At 38.3% G+C, this 20,152-nt stretch overlaps 1 protein-coding gene across 2 annotated transcripts in view; it reads right to left on the reverse strand.

The window, feature by feature from the left end:
• CRIM1 (cysteine rich transmembrane BMP regulator 1) overlaps positions 1-20,152 on the reverse strand; it is a 207,022-nt gene that overhangs the window by 45,661 nt on the left and 141,209 nt on the right. For both annotated transcript variants that reach the window (XM_057558112.1, XM_057558111.1), the window contains exons 8-9: positions 8,072-8,200; positions 667-823 (exon numbers count right to left, since the gene is read on the reverse strand). In XM_057558112.1, the coding sequence (XP_057414095.1) occupies positions 667-823; positions 8,072-8,200 (286 nt within the window). The remainder of the gene's footprint in view (positions 1-666; positions 824-8,071; positions 8,201-20,152) is intronic.

Raw genomic sequence — 20,152 nt, forward strand, 5'->3', positions numbered from 1 at the left:
TGACATAAAGACAGAAGTAGATTCTAAGACAGACACAAAAGTAACAAGTGTGAAATGTCTATTTTCCCCCTAGAATAATCTGAATTTTCATGGGATTTGATTCAATAAAGAATATTTTAAAATACAAGTCATAGTTCTTATCACCAAGGAAGTTCATAAGATCTACTGCTATTTAAAGAATATTATAAACGTAGACAAGCATCAAGGTAGGACAGGGAGGCGTGACAGGTAAGGATGCTCCATGTTGCAAATCAGTAGCTGTCAATTCATCTTAAAGTACAGATTAAATAAGCTATCACAAAACAGTCGCTGCGACAGTGGTGCAAAGTTGAAGCGCTTACAACACAGGGACCTCATGACAGTTCCACTCCCCTTGGCAGTGTCCAAAGGCCCTTGCTATGAGGACATCTCACCTAACAGCCCCGAAGTGTCATAACAAGGCTCTGGCCCATCTTCAAAAAAGAGTAAAACTTGATTCTTATCTTTGGAGATACCTCCTTTCCCTGCTTTCTGATTCCTCTAACAAAACAAGTATAGATATTCTGGATTCAGTACATTGCTGATTCATTCACAAACACACACAAAACAGCCAACAAAAAAAGCAAGAGACATTTCGTCAAGTTACAGATAATTAAGAACAGATCTTCTGACTTAAGAAGTACGTACAGATATCCAAATGGACAATACTTGTCACAGATTATGAGTCTGCACTTCTTGGGGCGTGGGCGGCACCGACAGATCTCACAGCTGTGGGCGTCGGTTAGAAAGCCGAAGGGGCAGTCCAAGGCGCAGCCTCGTTTGAGGCCCGTGCAAAGTTCCTCCCCTGTGAAGACACATGGACAGCACGTTTCTTGCAAAGATGAAAGGAACAGAACATTTGACACTTCACTGCCTTCCCCTAATCTTCCAATCTTCCAGCGACGTAAATTTCTCAGCTCTACCACAGCATCAGCAATGGTTAAAAATTACAGATTGTGCTATTTCATGGTTATCGGAATGTAACTTCATGTTTTGGTACTAATATGCACAATAAAGTCCAACTCTGAAAATCAGATTTCTGATGTGTACTCCAGACTGGGGCTAAAGAGCAAGCTGGCAACTACTATTTGAGATGCGGATAAAACAGAGGGCATTTTCTCATGAAATTTGTTCTTACCAGCCATTTCAAACCACTGATTACCATTTATTGTTCAAAATGTGAGAAGTGGAAACTTACATCCCAAATTTCATTATGTATTTTTGTTCCTACTGCATGCCCATGAGAAACACATTCTTAAAGGTTCACACACATTTACTTTTATGAGTTTTAGATGTTACCATATAATACTGTGTACCATACGCAGCATAAAGCATTGCTTACCCTTTCTTTAAAAGGTATATCTCTAATAACATAATACAAAGCGAAATAATCAGTGTTTCAATTAGATATTTTTTTCCCTACCGCTGACAAATGTCCAGGTATTTAGATACATTTAGTTAATTGACAAAAAAAAAAAAAATGTATGTGCCAAAGAAATACCTAGATTAATGTTTAACTATCCACTATTTAAAATGTTCAAACTCTCCACTGTTAGCAGAATCTGGAGTGATGTTTAACTGTCCTCTGTTAGTCAGTTATAACTTATTATTGTAGAAGGGAAAAAAAGGAACAAAGAAATGGTGGCTGGCACAAGAAACTTCTATTAGCTTAATGGAAACCTTGTAAAGAAATTTTAAAAGGTGTGATGTAGGGCTTACTAGAGTAATATAGGCAATAAAAACGTTAAGGTAAATAAGAAAAGCATGCTTGGTGATGTAACTAAAGCAAATTGAGACTTGTCTGAATTAAATGCAGAATTTGAAAGATAATCAAACTTAAAGAAGTAGACATGATGATGGCAAAAGTATGGCAATGTCTGATTATAGTTCTGCGTGGACTGGTAAAATGGGAAGCTGAGACTACTTTTGTTGGAATAATAAATGAATTTTATGTGGATATCCTTTAAGCATAAACATTGTAAATAATGTATAAGTTACTGGGAAAAACAGAACACATTTGTCCCCTCCACACACAAATCTTATAACCTAAAATTAAACCTTAACTACAATTAATAGGTGAAATGGGTTCATATTTTACATAAATATTTTAAGATAGCATCTTTTGCGAATCTTAGCTGGCAATACTTGCATATTTAGTTTGCTATCTTTTAAAAAGGATAATGTGATTTATAGTATAATTTTCTACTTTGTCATCATCATAAACCTTTCATTACACATATTTAATATAACCTCGTGGGTCTGTATCATACTGTGAAGCAACTGATTACTAATTTGCATCCTTAAAAGTGAAATTCTAAATGGCTCATTTAAAATTTTGTAATTATATGACTTGAAAGGTCATCATTTTTCATCTCTTTCCCATTATTAAGGGAATGATGAAGGAGGGAGAAGACTGTCATAGCCACATTTCTTTCTCTGACACCAAGATCTAAGTGGTGAATCCATTTTTCTATTGCAAAAATTTTAAGTCTTGACACCAAGTAGATTATGTTGAGAAATAGATGAACTGACAACACTGTGAGAACATCCCTGGGGATTAAATTCCTTGAAACTCTAAGTCTGAGCACCTTTGTGCCTTTATTTCTCTGGTCCTGTAAAAAAGGAGTTTTCCCATAGTTTTTAATCTAGAATGGGCTTCATCCTTCATGAAAGCCGTTGCATCACTAAGTTTAAAAAACTTGATACAAACTAAGTTTGTCTTTACCTCTGCTTTGCAGTGGAAGGGAATTTCAAGCAAAAGCTGCTATGTGTGAACAAAAATACAGGATGTTCATAGACTTCGGACTGGCTGTGACATCTTGGGCAGGTTGCCACAACGCTGCCCTGACTTGGGACTGCTCACCGTCCTGCTATCTCGTTTCTCCTCCCCAGTAGAAGGGAGCTCTAGGGCAGGGACCTATTTTCTTTATTTACACAGTCCAGGTGCTATCATGGTGCTCAGCATGGAGTGAGTGCTCAATAAATACTTGCTGAATGAATGAACCAATCAAGATTCTTGCTATTTACTCCTCTACTCTCATCAAGACTGCCACATTAACAGAAAAATAATGGGATGAAAAAACTTACTGTTAGTACTGAAAAATTTCACAATACTGGCACTTGTTAAACATCTCCAAATACCACCTTCTAGCTTAGAAACAGAGAACATTAAAGATTTCAAGGTATTCCTAGATCCATGTATCAATTATGGATTTTTCTTCAGAGAAGTATAACGTCAAGGCAAAACATTTACATAAAGAGCAGAACAGATAGATTAGAAACATCTTATTCACAGATGGGTGGGAGTTTATAAGTTTGTTTGAAAAGCTTTAGTACATCACTGGAGGCAACCACAGAAAGAATGGTGGCTTTATGTTCATAATTTTTCAACATTATGACTTTGTTGTGATCTAAGAATGCTTTCTAATCCAGAGGGGAAAATTACCATTGAGGAGAAAGTGATAAATAATGGCAAAATACAGAGCCTGTGCATTATGGCTGGTCGATAGCAGCTATGCAGTAAACTCTCTGTTTATTCGGGAGAAAAAAAAGATGTTTTTGCTCCCAGGGCCAAAATGTGGCCCAACTGTGTGGGAGCATCGTTTGTACTCTGTTGTAATTGAACACCATGGAGCTTGCACACAGAACACAGTGTGATGGTGCCCCTAGAGTTGTATTGTGCTTCTCTGCCGCAGGACTTCACATTCTTGGGTTCTGGCAATTCTCAGCAACATGCAAGCAGTTAAGGAGACCATGAATAAAGTTCCTGAGACTGTTAAATAAAGAAGTGCAACACTGCAAATGGTGGTCCCAACCTTGACCTTGATAAGTGTTTGTTCAGAGTAACAATGAAATGAAAACAGGAGCCTGCCTCCTTGTATTTGATGCTGCGACCTTCTTTAGATGCTTGATTCAGATGTATGTTTCATGAAAATTATGAAAGGTTTTTTTCTCCCTGCTACCGTTAATTTTCTATGCCCGCATTGGTTTCTAGTTAAAAGCACTATTAACCCCTAGAATTACAGATTGTTAAAACTGGAAGAGCAGTTACAAATAATCTGATGAAATCCACTTGATTTAAAAATGTAGATGATAAGATGCTAAAAAGATGGATGCCATTTAATTCACATAGATGTCATTTACTACATATAGTACCTATAGTAAGCTGAAATGTATTATGTATGTTTGACAGCAAACATTTTGGTTAAAAAGGAATGCTACTAACAGCTTGTACCAATGAACTGTTAGATTTTTAGTAGCTTATCTAAATGATTTTAGTTTTAACTTTTGCTGCTATCATACATTCTTAAGCATTTTCTACCATGTTTCTTTTCTTTATTCTAAGTATGTCTTTGAAAAAAACTTAAATTCTCTATATGCCCTTGATGCATTACTTTGCTTAGCAGTGTTATAAGAAATGTTATTTGTTACAGGTTAAAAAAGAAAAGCTACAGTATGTTCAAATAAAAGAATCCTTTGTCATATACCTTCCATGTTCTTTTGAAGAACGTGTTTCTACTGGGTTTTGATTTCAATCTTCAAGTGACTGTCTATAATATGCTTGATTATATTGCAATAGCATTATAACATATTAGCATATTACCAATATTACCAACACATTACCAAGATTAGTCAGGGATAAGGTCCATTTTTATCTTTTTTGTACCCCTAGTTCTTGGTGTATAGTAGGCACTCAATAAATGCTAGATGAATGAAAGAAGGAATGAATGAGCAGACAACAGGCCAGTAACAGGGGAGAAATATTTATTTGGCATTGGTCTTATTTTAAGAAAGAAATATTGATGCCAGTGGTCTATATATACAACGTCTAACCCCTAACGGAAAACTTGGGTATAAATGGTTAGGACCATTGCATGTGAAACAGGCTTTGGTGGGATGCAGAAAAATAACATAAAGGAGAGATTTAGACAAAATCCATACTTATCACATAGCTGCAATGGGAAAAAGAATATACTTAGCTATCCTTCAGTACCAGGGACTTCCTTTTTTTTAAAGCCAGGTGAAAGAGAGTGAGAATATTCGAGGGTTAAAATTAAAAGGCAAAAGGAAAGTTGTTTGTGTGCGTGTCCTCAGAGGACAGGAAGAACGGGAGGCAGGTTGGTGTCGGAACAAAGGAGGGAAACGGGGGGCTTTCCACGTCAGCTAGCTCTAGCTGACTCAGAAATGCATGTTATAAAACAGCTATCGTGTCAACAATTACCGTATGTCGGGTAGTAAAGCTAGCTTTGCATTCACTAATTAGTCCTCAAAACAACCCATTACTTTGGTATTATTACCTGCCCTTTGCAGATGAGGACACAGAGGCTCTAGGAAATAAAGCAACTTGCCCTGATCACCCAGAAACAAGTCAGTCTGATGCCAGAGTCTGGGAGGAGAGCTGGGTACATACAGTCACAAGAATCTGACAGCCGAGGATGTGGCAGGTTGATTTAATTTGACTCACCGCCCAAAGGTGTCAAATAATCAGGATTGCTAATGGGAGGGGATGAAAGCAGAATGCTCTATGGCTCTGTCATATACTTTCCGTGTACTTTTGTGTATGATATAGACAAAATGACAAATTCCAGCTGACATAAAATGCAATGGTCTCCTGTACATATTTCCTCCTATGTGTTAATGAAATGGAGGTACAAAGCAGGTAGTATGCATGGATATTCCTTTTACAAAGCCAGAAAGCAATACTAACACAAAGACAGGCAGAGCAGAATTTTCCTGATAAGTCTCAATTTGCAAAAAGCCAGTCACATGCTTCTGACTTGCTTCAATGACAACTGAGGGAAATTGCTTCTTTGGATTTAACTACAAAGGGCTCATTGTGAATCAGCAGGGGTCTTGTGTAGGTGTGCCCATGTGGCCAAAAGTTCATAATAGCAAAGCCCAGGTGAAGATGGTAGGTGGGGTGATTAGGCATAATGAAATCTATATTTTTAGACATCAAAAAGTTCAGGAAAAAAAAATTAGATATGCTCTCATGATGAGAAAGGATGTACAGCCCAAGAGATATGAGAAGGATTAAAATATAAACTCTTTGTGATACAATCACCAATTATCTTGGTGTCAAAAAATCAAAGTTGACCATTTAAGCCAACAAATATGGCTACCAAAGCAGCTCCCTAGTAAACTTGGCTTTCCAAAGGGAGGAATAAAAGGCAGATAGGTGTATAACAGGGACTGGTCCTCCTCTGAACAGAAACAAGTGTAGGAAGGCAGGCAGTCCCCGATGGGTGGAGGCTTATGGGAAATTTAAAGGTGGAAACAACCATCATCACAACAACAGTTTGATAACCTCCCTTTCCGCACCAAGTCCATCCCGCAGACAGTGTGATGGTAACAAGTAACTGAGAAAATCGAATTATGCAACTCCTACTTAGTATCTGTCTTCACCGAAAATATTCTTACAAAAGAAAGCATTGAATGATTAAGGTGAAGAGGAATACAGAGCCTAAGAAAACTGATATATAAGAAAGAGATCATCTCTCTACATTAAGTAATTCTAACTCTCTGAGTCCAGGGTAATTATACCCAGAGGCCCATGGAGAACCTGCTGATTATAGAAGCATTGTCCATATTTGGAGACATCAGAGGGAATGGAAAGAGATTTCACAAAACTAAAAGAGGCCAAATGTCACTTCAAAAGGGACAAAGGATTCTAACACTACAGGAACTAAGCTTGACATTCACAACTGAAAATTCTGCAGAAGGAATGGTTAAACATGGGATACGCGACATTTACGAAAGAAAGCAATGACTACCAGGAGCCAGTATAGGTTCATGAAAAACAACCCATGCCCTACTAACTTCGTTTTATGTTTAAAGTAGGGTTTCCAGCAAAGGAATGTTGTAAATAGAATGTATTTCGATTTCAGATAAGATACAGATCAAGAGTTTCAAGATTTCCTTGTGGAGATGGAGCTGATATGTTGTTAGCTGAATAACTCCATAGAAAAAGTGAGGATTATGTTCCAAGTCATTTTGCAGGAAGGCCTTCAGTGCTAACAGGGCTCTCTACTTGGTTCTATACAATTTAATTTATTTTAGTGCAATGATTTAGATGAGGACATGTAAGTTATGCTTATTTGATATAAGCTGGGAGGCATAGATAAAGTATGAGGTCATATCATTAAGATTCAAAAACATCCCAACTAGTTGGTAAACGGTTGAAAACTCTCAGGGTAATTTCTGGTTAAATTTGGCCCTGCATTTATATCATTAAAAAAAAAAATCAAATGTTCAAATACAGAACAGATGAGAACCACCTATGTGCAGCTGATGTAAAAAGTACCAACTGGTTCTAGTTGCTTATGAACTCAGTGTTTGCCAACAGTGTATAATCCAAAGAGCAAATGCTCACTTAGACCACACAACAGCACTGCAGTGACCAGACCAGATTCTGCAATACTTTGTTTCTAGGCCACACATTTACATAAGGACCAAGAAAGTTCTAGAAACTATGTCACCTGGGGAATGACTAAAGATGTTTATTCTGGTAGAAGAATTAGAGGAATTCAAAATCGTTTTAAACATGAAGGGCAATTTTTTTTTCCAGTAAGAAATGCAATATACTCTATCACGTTTCAGAGATCATGGCCTGGAGACATGATTGGAATCATCTACATGGAAGAGAGCTGGGATCAAGAAAGTGGAGCACACTCTAAAGATTATGGCTGCCACACATGGAATGTGACACCTCTGTGTGAGTGACCTCCTTGTCACTGATGACCCCGGCAAGGGCGGTACTGAGAGCTCCCTGGGTGTTTGGAAACATGTGCTCCAGAGCTCCCAGGGCTGCACCCATGATGCAGCCAGACATCAAGGAGTATCTGAATATAATGAAATGAAGGCAAAAACCGGAATAAAGGAGCAGCTCTTTTTCTCCAAATGACTGTGTGTTTATGTTAAATACACTTTTTTTTTCCTTCTTTCAGGTTGCTAAGGGAATGTCATGAATAGGAATGAAAAAAAAGATATTCAATCACACAATATGCTTTGACAATATTAGGTTCTGAAAAAACACAGTCTTCCATGTACTCACTGTTTTTGCACTGACAAGTTCGACAACCATTGTGATCAAGTTTGAAACCATAAATGCAGTCCTTCTCTGTCAGGGTGCAGTTTGATGACTCTCCACACGCAGGTGGATCAATTGTGATGTAGGTTGGTTCTAATAATAAAGAGAGAAAAGAAAAAATCAATGAAACATATGATTACCTCTTAGATGCTATTCAATCTTTGAAATCCCACACTATGGTAAGTCACAGGAAAAAACCTGATCAGTAATCTTCATCAAATCCTAGACTTTTATACTTTCATAATGTTGTTAACCCCTGAAAAAGAAATATTTTTATTTAAATTTTTGAAAATCCGGATGCTCTATTTCTTTACATTTGAGCAATTTATGCATTTTGGGGTACCCTCACCCCTATAGAAAGCAGACAAGAAAGGTTAAAATGAATTTCAATCGTTATTCTTCTATTTCCTCCTGATGTTTTCTGAGTTTTTTTTTTATAACAATCAGGAAACAGCTTCCAGCTGTCAATTATCTCACTCTCCATTTTGCAATACTTCTGAAATCTATTAGCGACTTTTCAAGTTAATAAATCAGAGATGTTTCTGAGACTTTAAAATATCTGAATTTCTTTGACCTTTTATGTGACACTCTCTCAATTATTATAGATGACATGACAGATCACATCATCTATAGGAGCTTATACTCAGGGCTTTAGGGAGTGGGGGAGAGAGACACAAACATTCGGGAGGAAGAGAGAGCAGCCATCCTGAGACGAGATGCACAGAAGAAACCAAGGCCAGAAGTGATTTTGACCTTCACTGCCATGTTAATAACAAAGAATTGTTCTGGGTAGTAACAGTAATCACACACTTACGTAAAGTGTATTATGCGTCTATATAACATCTGAAGTGCTCTTCATAAATGCCTTCAAGTTTTGGATCACAGTCGGAAAGAGATGGGTGCTATCATTATCCCTATTTTACGGATGAGGAAATCCAGCATACTGACTTGTCCAAGGTCACAGGGTTAGTAAGTGGTGGACCCCAGATTCAAACCAGGTGTTCTGGCTCTAGGGTCACACTCTCACCTTCTGTGCAGTACAAAGCGCATTGTAATGGTACCTGTTTTGCAGTGATTGATAAGGGACAGTTTATACAATGTCAAACTGTGGAGAGAGTGTTGTCAAAGGGAACAAGGACACTGACATATTTACGTAGCCTCTTTTCAACCCAAAGATACTATGAACTTCTTCAGAGTAAGCTGGTTCTCACAATATCTTTGTGAAGCGCTAAGTACAGAATGTCTCTACCTATGTTTTCACAAATGGAAAACATGAGGTGCAGAGAGGGTAAGTGGCTTATCTAAGTTTACATAGCAACCCAGTAGCAGGCTGGGAACAGAACAGAACAGAGGTGCCTGACCTCCTGTCCAACACTCTATCCATTAGTCCACACTGTCTTCTCAAGTTTCACCTCCCGTTACCATGGAAGAGAGACCAAAAATAAGTGTTTTATGTGCCACTGATAAGATCAAGAGTTCTACATTTTTATCCACCTGCTAAAAGAGGCCAGTGATTCAACTCTTCACAGGTAGCGAGCAACTAGGACTTATTAAAGAGATGCTTTCATCAGCATTCTCCCAGTGAAAATCTGTATGAAGACGGTGTAGCACATTCTCTATTTTTATTACAGAACAGTTGGAAGAACATCTCCCTGAAATTTTTATCTAAGATTTCCACTGCTGTGAAATTTCTAATTTCCTTCCACGACTAAAGTATCCTTTCTGACAGGTAACTGTAAACATCAAAAAGTGGTTTAGTTTTAGGCAAGTTTTAAGACTTAGTGAATTAAATATAGTAGCGCTGCTCTCCTCCATTCTCTTAAAATTTACTGTAAATATCGTCGGTTTTTAAACCTACAGTCTCTCCTTTATCACTACTCTTGTTATATACCCAAGATAATAATTCTGTTTCAGCCTTTAGCCATAAGACTGCTGAGGTTTCGTCAAAATTATTCTAACCACAAATGTAAGATAGAGCAGGGGACCTGGATCGTGTCTGAGTAAACCATACCACAGATGATCCCATCGAAGGAGGAGTTAGGTCTACATTCCAGAGAGTTAATAGCAAGGATCAGGGAAGGATTCTAAACTCTTTGTCCAGTGCTTTAGTGCATGGCTTACGGGCAAGGAAATGTCTTGGGCACATATGCACAGACCCAAGCTTGTATTCTTTACTGACATTTAAGTTTATGAGAAACTTTTGCCTTCAGAAAGTATATGATGGAAAAATATACATCTGGGCAGATGACACTGACACTGAAAATACATAATAATCACAGGGCAGTATGGGATTTTATTTTCAGTGAATTTTAGGGATTTGTTAAGAGAATCAATGGTGATGTGCATACTATTTTTGGTACATATTATGATTAACGGATGGGATTAGGATTGTGCTCTGTGGCTAGAAAGTAAAAAAAAAAAGAAATTGGGTTGTTTGAGGATCAGAACGATACTGACAGTCCCACCCTTTATCCAAATGACTGTGTCCACTAGGTAGCCAGCTCCAGGGGTACATCAAGCACACATTTCTTTAGCAGAAGAAATATGTTCAACACGTTTCCCTGTAACATTCAGGATAACAGCTTGAGCTCAGTTTAACAAATGGGGGAAAAAAACGCATAGAAGGGCTATTTAAGTAGGTGCTGGTTCTACAACGTTGTGTTGTAAATATTTTAGGTAAAACAAGTCCTCCTGGATGTCTTCCAGGCCTCAGATGATGTGGCAGAATGCAAAGAAGACAAACATTATTCTGTGCCTCTAAAATTAATATTTCCCCATTCATCGATAATGTACATTAGAGGGAAGAAACCGGAAAGTACGTAAGTTTCAAATTCTGACTCCCTCAATATTTATTAAAATAAAACACAGAAAAACTCAACAAAACCAATTTACTCTAAAACTATTCAACTGCCCCTCAATAGATTAGGCTGAACACAACACTCATTGTGATACATTAAATGTAGACAGAAGTCTAAATTATTTTTAAAAAGCATTTTAACACTAGTCATCTCACTTTATTACGTTAAATAAGTTTTGTTTTCCTTTTCAAATACAAAGTGGAACAAATTTTAAAAATCTTTTAAGGATGGTGGCGCATGTGTTTGGGGTACTTACTGCTGTTGTCCTCTGTCACTGGAGTAACTGCTGATTTGTAACAGACACATATGCCGGCAACTAGCTGTCTCCTAAACATTTTATCTAAAGTCATACATTATGTACTATTCCCTTTCATCATTCTCTCAACATTTTAGTGCTCAGTTTCCTACCATGTGAGGCCATCTCTATTTTAGAATTCTGTAAACTATAAATTGTCTAGCAAAAACCCTGACATTATCATAAACAGATCTGAGAGTCTGCTTTCAGTACAGTATATTAATATGCAATCTCAGAACTGGTCCTGTTACTAACATCAGGGCAGTCTTTTGAGAATGAAGTGCTGTGAGTCTACTGAAATTCAATTTCTTATTCTACATAATGAACACCAAAGTGAGACACACTTGATACCATCCTGAATGAGAGTATTTCAAATCAACATTGCATTTACAGTCCTTAGAGAATAACCAAGAGCTGGTTAGACTTTTTGCATAGTTTCTATACAAGGAAGTTCTTGGTGGGGGAAGAGGTAAGTTTGAAGAGTCCAGAATCATGGTATCACAGTATGATTGTTTCTAATCCAAATAAATAAAGGAGCTTGAGGAAGTGTTAGTGAAATCTGTGAAATGTGCACTGTGCTTGTTAGAGCAGCCTGAAATTTGTGTACTGGGAATTGTTATTATCCCACACCTTCTTTAGTCTATGCCACAGTGCTCTGAATATGGAATATATCCTGATGGGTCTTGGCCTGAAGACCAGATGATTCTCATTTAAATCCTACTTTTCTGTGCTCTTAGATTACATGGGGGTACAATACTGACACGACATGCTAGAGAGTACTTGCTCCTCTAGAAGGATGACGGCGATGCCATGTCCTTGGAGAGTTTGGTGATTATCAGTTGAACAGAGGTCCTGCTAAGACTTCTGGAGACACATGCATCTGCCTGTTGCTGGAAGCAAAGAAAACGGTCTCCCTTTAAATTGGCTGGGCAGATATGTGTTAGTGGGTCTCTTTCAGAAGAGAGAAATGGTCTTGGATCTCCTTATTTAGGAGAATGAGAAAATGCTTGCACAAAGATGGATTTGGCAAGGGGAAATTCAATGAAGTACTGCTTACAGGATCACCCTGAAATTCCATCTCATCTTGTATTGAATCAGCTGAGGAATTAAAGAAATACCTTAATGTCCTCCAAAGGAAGAAGGCTTGAAACAGCAGGAATTCATTGTCTTTGGCTACAACTATTTCTAAAGGGAACCCTGGAACCGCTTCTTTGTGGAGAAGAATTCTAGAAATATTTTCTGAGCCTAGAAGCAATAAAGAACAAAAATGGGTGTTTGTTATGTCTATATCCATTTGCTGTTTCCTACCCTGCATCTGGGTGGGAATCTCTACTTTCCTCAACCTGTCCTTTTCCTGAATGACTTTTAAAGACTTTCCAAGTACCTTATACTGTCCGGAAGAGCTATTTTTACAAGAACCCTTGGGTTTGTGTCAGGAATGCAGATGTTCAGCACCAATTCTTATCCCAAGTCTTAGAAAACAAAATTCTGGAAAAAAACTATTATAACTTGCAGTAACATAAGCAAACACATACTGGCTCTTTATTTTATGTTTAATTAAAATTAGGAATGGATATTTCTTTCACATCCTAGGAAGCCCAACAAACCCCTTATCACTAAAAACATTTCCAGGAAAACACTCACATTTTTCAAGATTTAGAGAACCTCAGACACTAAGTTTCTGAAGAACACCACCAATATTCTACACTGATGTTCAAGTATTTTCTAGAAGCAATTTCATCTGCTCAATGGGGATATTAAGGCACTGTGATCACAATTAATTTGGTCAAGAGTATAAAGTTGAAATGAAAATCACTGTTTTAACTCCAAGGCCACAGCACTAGACCATAAGGTAACATACATTTCATTATTCAGGGGGTATAAATGTGTTAAGCAAATCTAAGCTCTATACTTTCTTGCTTTTTGTTATTTTATTTTATGGAAAATTTTCCAAAAAGAGGAAAGGAAAGTAAGAAGTTGAAACTCCAATCCAACCTCTTAAGGTGTTGACTTAAAGTTTTAATATCAGTCCTGTCATCATCATATTGGATATTTCAACATGTTTGGGACAACAACAGAACAAAAAAAGAATGTATTTTGACAACCAGTTATTTAAAAATGTGTAATAATAATGTTAATTTGCTTCTGAAACAATGTATATAATCACTGATTTTTATTTTTCAGATATAGCTTAAATGAAAATGTTAACAGATGCTTTTTGGTGTCTAAACTGTATTACTCCATCGAACTCTTGGTTTTGAATGAATACATACACGGTTCTTCTCATTAGCTTGATTACTACGAGCTGTTTATCTTGCAAATACTACTAATTATCTCCATTGAGAAATGTGTGAAGCACTCTTTCTGATTAGCAACCCTGGGAAGGCTGACAGCCAATTAGTAGCTCTTGAGTATGGGTGGGGGGTGGGTGACTCTGGAAAAGTACACTCGTGTAAGGCATACAGAGCCACCGTGCTTAGGACTGTCTGCAGCACTGACTCTGTTAGGAGGGTAATAATTAGCTCTGGTTTCAGACCTCAGTCGTCTCTAGGAGTACTGCTGCTTCCCTGTGCTGTGCTCTGGGTGAATGGCAGGCCTGGAGGGCCTGGCTGCGGGCAGCAGCTGTCTACCAGCACCCTAGATTCCTAGGAATCATACAAGTGCATGCACGCGCACACAGACACCCACAAACCAAGAAAAGTTTTCCTGGAAAAATCTCTCTATAGGCAAATTTCTAGAAAACATAGTGTTTTTTTAATGGCAGATATGTTCTTAAATTTCTTTTATAAGTTAAAAAAATTTCATATGGAAGTAATAAGATAAAGAAAGCTAATTCCTATCTGTCTCTTATTACTTCTCCTTTTGGGATTTATTAATGGTTTGCATACTTCACGTAGCTTTTCTGTGTAAATTCGCAAGCCTGCTTATTTGATTGCGAGAAACAAAGATGAACAATTATGTTGTCTTTTCAGACCTAATTCAGGCACTCTCTTCCTTAAGATTTCTTGGGGGTGGTGGGGTTAGGGGGAATGGCTGGACTTGGTTAAGCAATGTGAGTATCTAATAAGTGGGAAAATTCCAAAGCTTCACTTGGTTTATATGGCTAAATATATCAGGCCTCCTTATAGCCCACCAATTACTGGTAGCCTGTCCAGGGCCATAAAACTGGAGATAAAGTTGGCCAAGACAGAACCAAAGGAGATAGCTTATCTGTTTTACTGTGTCTTCATATGTCATTCTGTTACCACAGTGGCTTTTCAAATGTGACCATAACTAGTCAGAAAATCATTCAAATAAATCAGCAAATTGTTAACATAATTGCAGCCTAGGAAAAGGTAAAGATGAAATGTTCCCAAATGAAGCTAGAGGGAAAACTCTATTAATGTAAACAATAAGAAAAAAAAAAAGTTGAGGATACAAAAATTCCCTAATCTGGAAGTGGGGAATTTCCATGGGGTATGAATGTGTATTTAAGAAAGTCTCATTAAGTCATGGAAAAAAATCTCCTACAGTTGGAATTTTCAAATTCTTTCAGCCACTACACATTTAGTTATCCTTTTTTTCCTTTGTATATATTTCTCATAACAACACCTACATCCTTGTAATTTCTAAAGTACTTATCTCAGAGCAGTTTCTTTATTTTAAAATGAATGGTGTGAAAATGTTCCCAAGACTTGTATTATTTTATGGGCAGATAGAGAAGCAATATATTTACTTTAGGCCTATTTATTAACTTTGTATGCTTTTCCAAGGAATCTTGGCTGTCGGTCATATTTTTCTTCCTTTACCAATCTCATGTTTAATAGGAAAAGACAGTACTACAATTATGTGATTATTAAAAGACCACAAAAAGAAAAATTAAAAAAAATTTTTAACAGAGAATGGGATATCTTTTTCCAGGAATTCAGCTTGAGAGAGCTCACAAAATGATTGGATTCCAAGAATAATCTGGACCTTTTATACTTGTCTTATATTTTATCCTTATATTATTGTTATTGTCTATTTTCAGAGAGACTATATCTTGGTAACCTTTCACTGGGAAAAATGAGCCATATTTATAAGTACATGTGTATATGTGTATCTGCACATTTTAATAGCTATATTCAGCTGGGAGAGGGGTGTCAGATGGTCAGAATTCTGTTATTTCAACCTGCCCCTCTGGGAAATGGCTGAGGACCAGCGGGGAAGGATCTTCACATTAGGGGCAATGGTTTGTTCACTGTTTACAACTTCAGCATCTAGCACAGTACTTGGCCCACTGTAGCGCTTAATGAATGAACAAAGAGGACAAAAAGACACCTGAGAACTGAAAGTCAGGACACATTTCTTAAAAAGAGCCCCACTCAATATTGTCCCCAACAGGCCGAATCTATAATTTCCTAACTTTTGTAGGATTGGACAGTATGTTCCTTAGGGTCTTCGTCAAGGCAGAAGTCCCTTGCACATAGTAGGTACTCCATAAATGAGCTCCACTGAAGTAGCAAGCTAGATCAGAAGGCTGTTGTGAACCTGACACACTAGTAACAGTGAAAACTAAATGCAAGTCCCCAAACCCAAACAGTCTAAAACGAGGTACTCAGTAGCCTATGAAATGGTTAAATTATGATCTGCACTTCTGGCCTAACAAGGCACAAAAGTACACAGGGCACTGTGAGAGGCCTCCCTTCAAAATTCTTAACATAAAATCTGACACCCCAAATTTCAATTATCTGGGGAATCCATTTCTGTGACTAACCTCACTCCTTGATAGTGCCAAATAAATAAAGTGTTACTAAAATAGTCCTGAAAATAACCTGGCACTCACTCAACTCGGCCGCTCACCTCGTACTGGATGAAGGATGGGTGCTCGTGCCGAAGGCCCAGCAAATCTGCCTGCTGATTAAGCAACGACCGGCAGGAATCAGAGTGAGACGAGGGAAGCGTGTGGATGAGAAGGCACAAGTGTTGACGATGGTCTGTCTCGGTGCTGGGCACACTCAGTGGAGACTTGGCTACCACTGCTCAGGGCCTGCAGCCTGGCTGGGTGTGAATGACGCTGGGCCCAAGGCAAGCGTGAGGATAGAGACATCTGGGGAGACAGCTCAGCACTCTCGGGTGGAGCTGTTTCCCCAGGTGGGAGAGGCAGGAACGGACAAGGGGAAGCAGGCTTTCCAAGAGGTCAAACAGCAAGGTCAAAATTCCAGGCCGAGGTTCGCGGAAAGAACCCGGATCAAAGGCTAGGTCACAAAAGATAAAAATAACAGTAACTGGGTCTCAGTAATGAGAATGGAGCCAGGAGCAAGAAAAGCTTTGAATCTGAGCCACGATGATCAAATACTTTGATATTCACTGACTTATTTTCTTCACCCTCTCCCTCCTTACGATAAGGGTCTAGAGAAGCAATGCCAAGGACATGGACTTGGGGTTAGAAGACTGAGCTTGAGTCCCTGTTCTTTCATTATCTTACACATGATGCTGAACCTCTTTGGGCTTCTATAAAGTGGGAATTCCCACTCTTCCTACCTCACAAGATCATCGTAAGACTCAAATAAGATCGTAAAGAGGGGACTATTCCATAAACTCGAAGTGTTAACAGAATGTTACTTGTTGCTATAGTTATTGTTGAAATGACTATCCTGCCTGCTTAGAGCTAGAACTGGTCTCAGATGATGGCTCAGTAAATGAATTATGAGTCCTTTTGCAAGCCTCAAATGTTCAGCTGATAAATGCTCTGACAACTGGCTTGGCATTCTGAATCCTGTCCATTGTAACTTAAGCATCATTTCTATCTCCACTGATAACATGAAAAGCATCTGGGATGTGGGTGGGTCCATGACATCCTTTCATATGGTCTGGTAAGCTTTGGAGGGTGTTAGTGACTGGCCACTGGCGCCTTTCACATTTGCTGAGTTGCAGTCTGAATATCATTGTTTCGACTTTTGACTGTGTCCATGGTGTCTCGAAGAGAAGAGAAATCTCTTCGTAATCAGCTTATCCAGTGTGAGTTGAAACAATGCTTCTGTGTGCCTGGCTGACCCCATGCTTCCTCTCTCATGATGGGTGCCTTGCTGGATCTTCGAAGATGAGGGCAAATTCATCACAGTACAATTTATACTGTTTTGGTAGTTTTGCCAGTGGTTCTGCCATCCTCAAGTTGAAAGAGGATATGGAAAATCCATCTCTAAAAGATGTCTTTGATCAGCAAATCTTAGTTTCAGTAAGTCAGTGACATGAAACTTATGTCAATAATAAGAGATAATTCAACCAGTACTTTCTTAACAATAATACTGGTGGGGGTGGTCATGTTTGAAACAATAATGTCCTCAGTGTCTCTGTCACAGCACTGCGGAACACCCCTATTGCTTTCATCTGGTCTAAGATCTCCATGGAATCTTTTTAAAACTTGGTTCCCAGAAAGCATGGGAGAGTCACAGTCTTGAAAAGATCTAAGCTTGCTGCCCTCTTGCAATATGCAAGGCCTGAGGCCAGCCCAAACTGACAGTTTATTATCTCTGAACATTTTTTTAGTTTCACGAACAAAATAGAGACTCCCTGAACTGCTTTAAAATGTGAGCTGATTTGCAGGGCAATACCTTTCCAATTAAGGTGAAAAGGAACACCATTTTGTGTTGTCCTTCAAATACCCAAACTATGGGTGGCAGGACCACAGTGCAAGGCACCAGCGCAGGGACACCCAATACATAAACAAGCATTAAATATACTTTGCTGGATTCCAAAGCAGACCCAAGGCAGTCTCAAATTATATATGTATACATTTTTAAAGTGAGGAAATGAGGACCAAGGTAACTTTTAAGTAGAAAGAATACGCTGCAGCCAGGGATGAGGTCGGCACACAGGGTGCATGCTGTGAGGTCCTGCCTGGTCGGGGACGTGGCTTACAGACTCATCTCTCAGTCTGCTCTAGCAGTCAAGGGGAAAAATCAAACCCAGAGCGCTACATGACTCTCAGGGTCCCCAAGGACCAAGCACTTGTTGGTCTTAGAATGTTCTTGGGGATTCTTAGTCTTGGTTCATGATGCTGCAGAATGAGAGCTGGAGCCTTGAACCGAATCTTATTTTCGACTGGCAGCGAGTATTAAATTCTGTGGTGTCCAATGGTCTGGATCCCTGAATTGGGCTCTGTTTCAAACAAATGTGATAAATCCAGCTAATCTCTTAGATGTGAAAGTAAAATTCACTGGATGTGTAAACAGGTATCCTGTAGACATACATGGCAAGTGAAAACTTGGTCAAACTGCTAATAATTCAACTCGAATTGAAAAATGTGTAAAATGCAATGCATCACTATCCTCTCATGTTTCGAACAAATTTCAAAAAAGTTCTGTTCATTATTGCTTGACCCATATCAAATTTGGATTAAACTGATGGTATGATCCCAGACCAAGATCTGGCCCTGCCAAGCCCCCGGGGAACAGATTTCCCAATCTGCACGGTGATGGATAGTGAGCATTTCGCGAGTCTCAAATGCAGAGGATGACAGGTGGGAACGATCTAGCTCCCTGACACCTCAGCAGCCACCTGTGACGGGAGGTCCATCAATGGGCAAGGGATGTTCTCTAGTAGACATTTTCATTCCTTCGCTCTGCCCTGCTATTTTACAACAATATGGCAGCAGATATTTTATCTTCAACAATCGGCCAGACACAGCACAGAAAACATTTCAATAGGGCCTTTAAAAACAGTTCACTGGGTTGCTCACCATCTCTAATACTAACCCTCATGTATTAAACAATGTGAAATCATTTTGCTCATTTAAGGTTAAGACTATACAATGAGACAGTTTAAAATGGTACAATCAGAAGTGGAGTTCGAGAACTAAAATATTATAAATAAATTATATTGGAATCACCACCACTTTTAAAATAGTTATTTCTAGAGGGGAATTATTTTAGTCTAATTTATTTGAAAATAAGTTTGAATGGAACACCTGCAATTCCACAAAAAGTTGTAATATAATAGATGACCATTTAAATATATGCCTCTAGTCCCTAGAAGTCATACAAATACTATGTGGTAAGTGAAATGATTTTTTTTTCCCAACAAACACACCAGGAATTGTACTTACAAATAAGTGTTACTGCTAAAAGCACTCACTTTTGTGGGCTATATGCTTGTGCTAAAATGTTGTTCATGTTAAAATTCTATTTGAAACTTCTCTTCAGAACTGCTTTCAGAGGAAATTACTGTGTCATAGAAGACAGAGTGCCTTTACTTTACTGTCACTTTTTGCTTCTTCTGAAAAGTTTTACCCAGCTAGATCACCCAGCCTTTCCACCAGACTTAGATGTGAATGACTTTGACTATTTCCTAGAGTCTAATAAACCTTTAAAGTCAGGGGTTTACAAAGCTAAGAATTTTCAAAAGGATGTGCGGCAAGCTGCAATGTTAATTTCAACAGAGAAGTACCAAAAATATTCTGAACGACGGTATTCTTGCAATAGCTGTACAGTTCCCATATAACTATTTTGAAAGGTAAAACACTTCACTTGGATATGTAAATCTTGGTTATGTTTAAAAATAATTTCATTATGTTAAAAATAATTTCACTACTTTATAGTTGGACCTTGCATTGATGGGAACAAATAAACAAGCTTCATATAAAAAGTGTTTTGTGACCACCTAGAGGGGTGGGATGGGGAGGGTGGGAGGGAGGGAGATGCAAGAGGGAAGAGATATGGGAACATATGTATATGTATAACTGATTCACTTTGTTATAAAGCAGAAACTAACACACCATTGTAAAGCAATTATACTTCAATAAAGATGTTTTAAAAAAAAAAAAAAGTGCTGTCAGGTGCTTTAAATACAGGTGTGCTGAGACCTATCCATTCCTTAGAATTGAGGCAAACAGTGGAAGGAGATGAAGATGAGGATTTTAAACTAAGATGGTCT

This window comes from Balaenoptera acutorostrata, chromosome 12 (assembly GCF_949987535.1).
Source record: "Balaenoptera acutorostrata chromosome 12, mBalAcu1.1, whole genome shotgun sequence".
NCBI classification, from domain to species: domain Eukaryota; kingdom Metazoa; phylum Chordata; class Mammalia; order Artiodactyla; family Balaenopteridae; genus Balaenoptera; species Balaenoptera acutorostrata.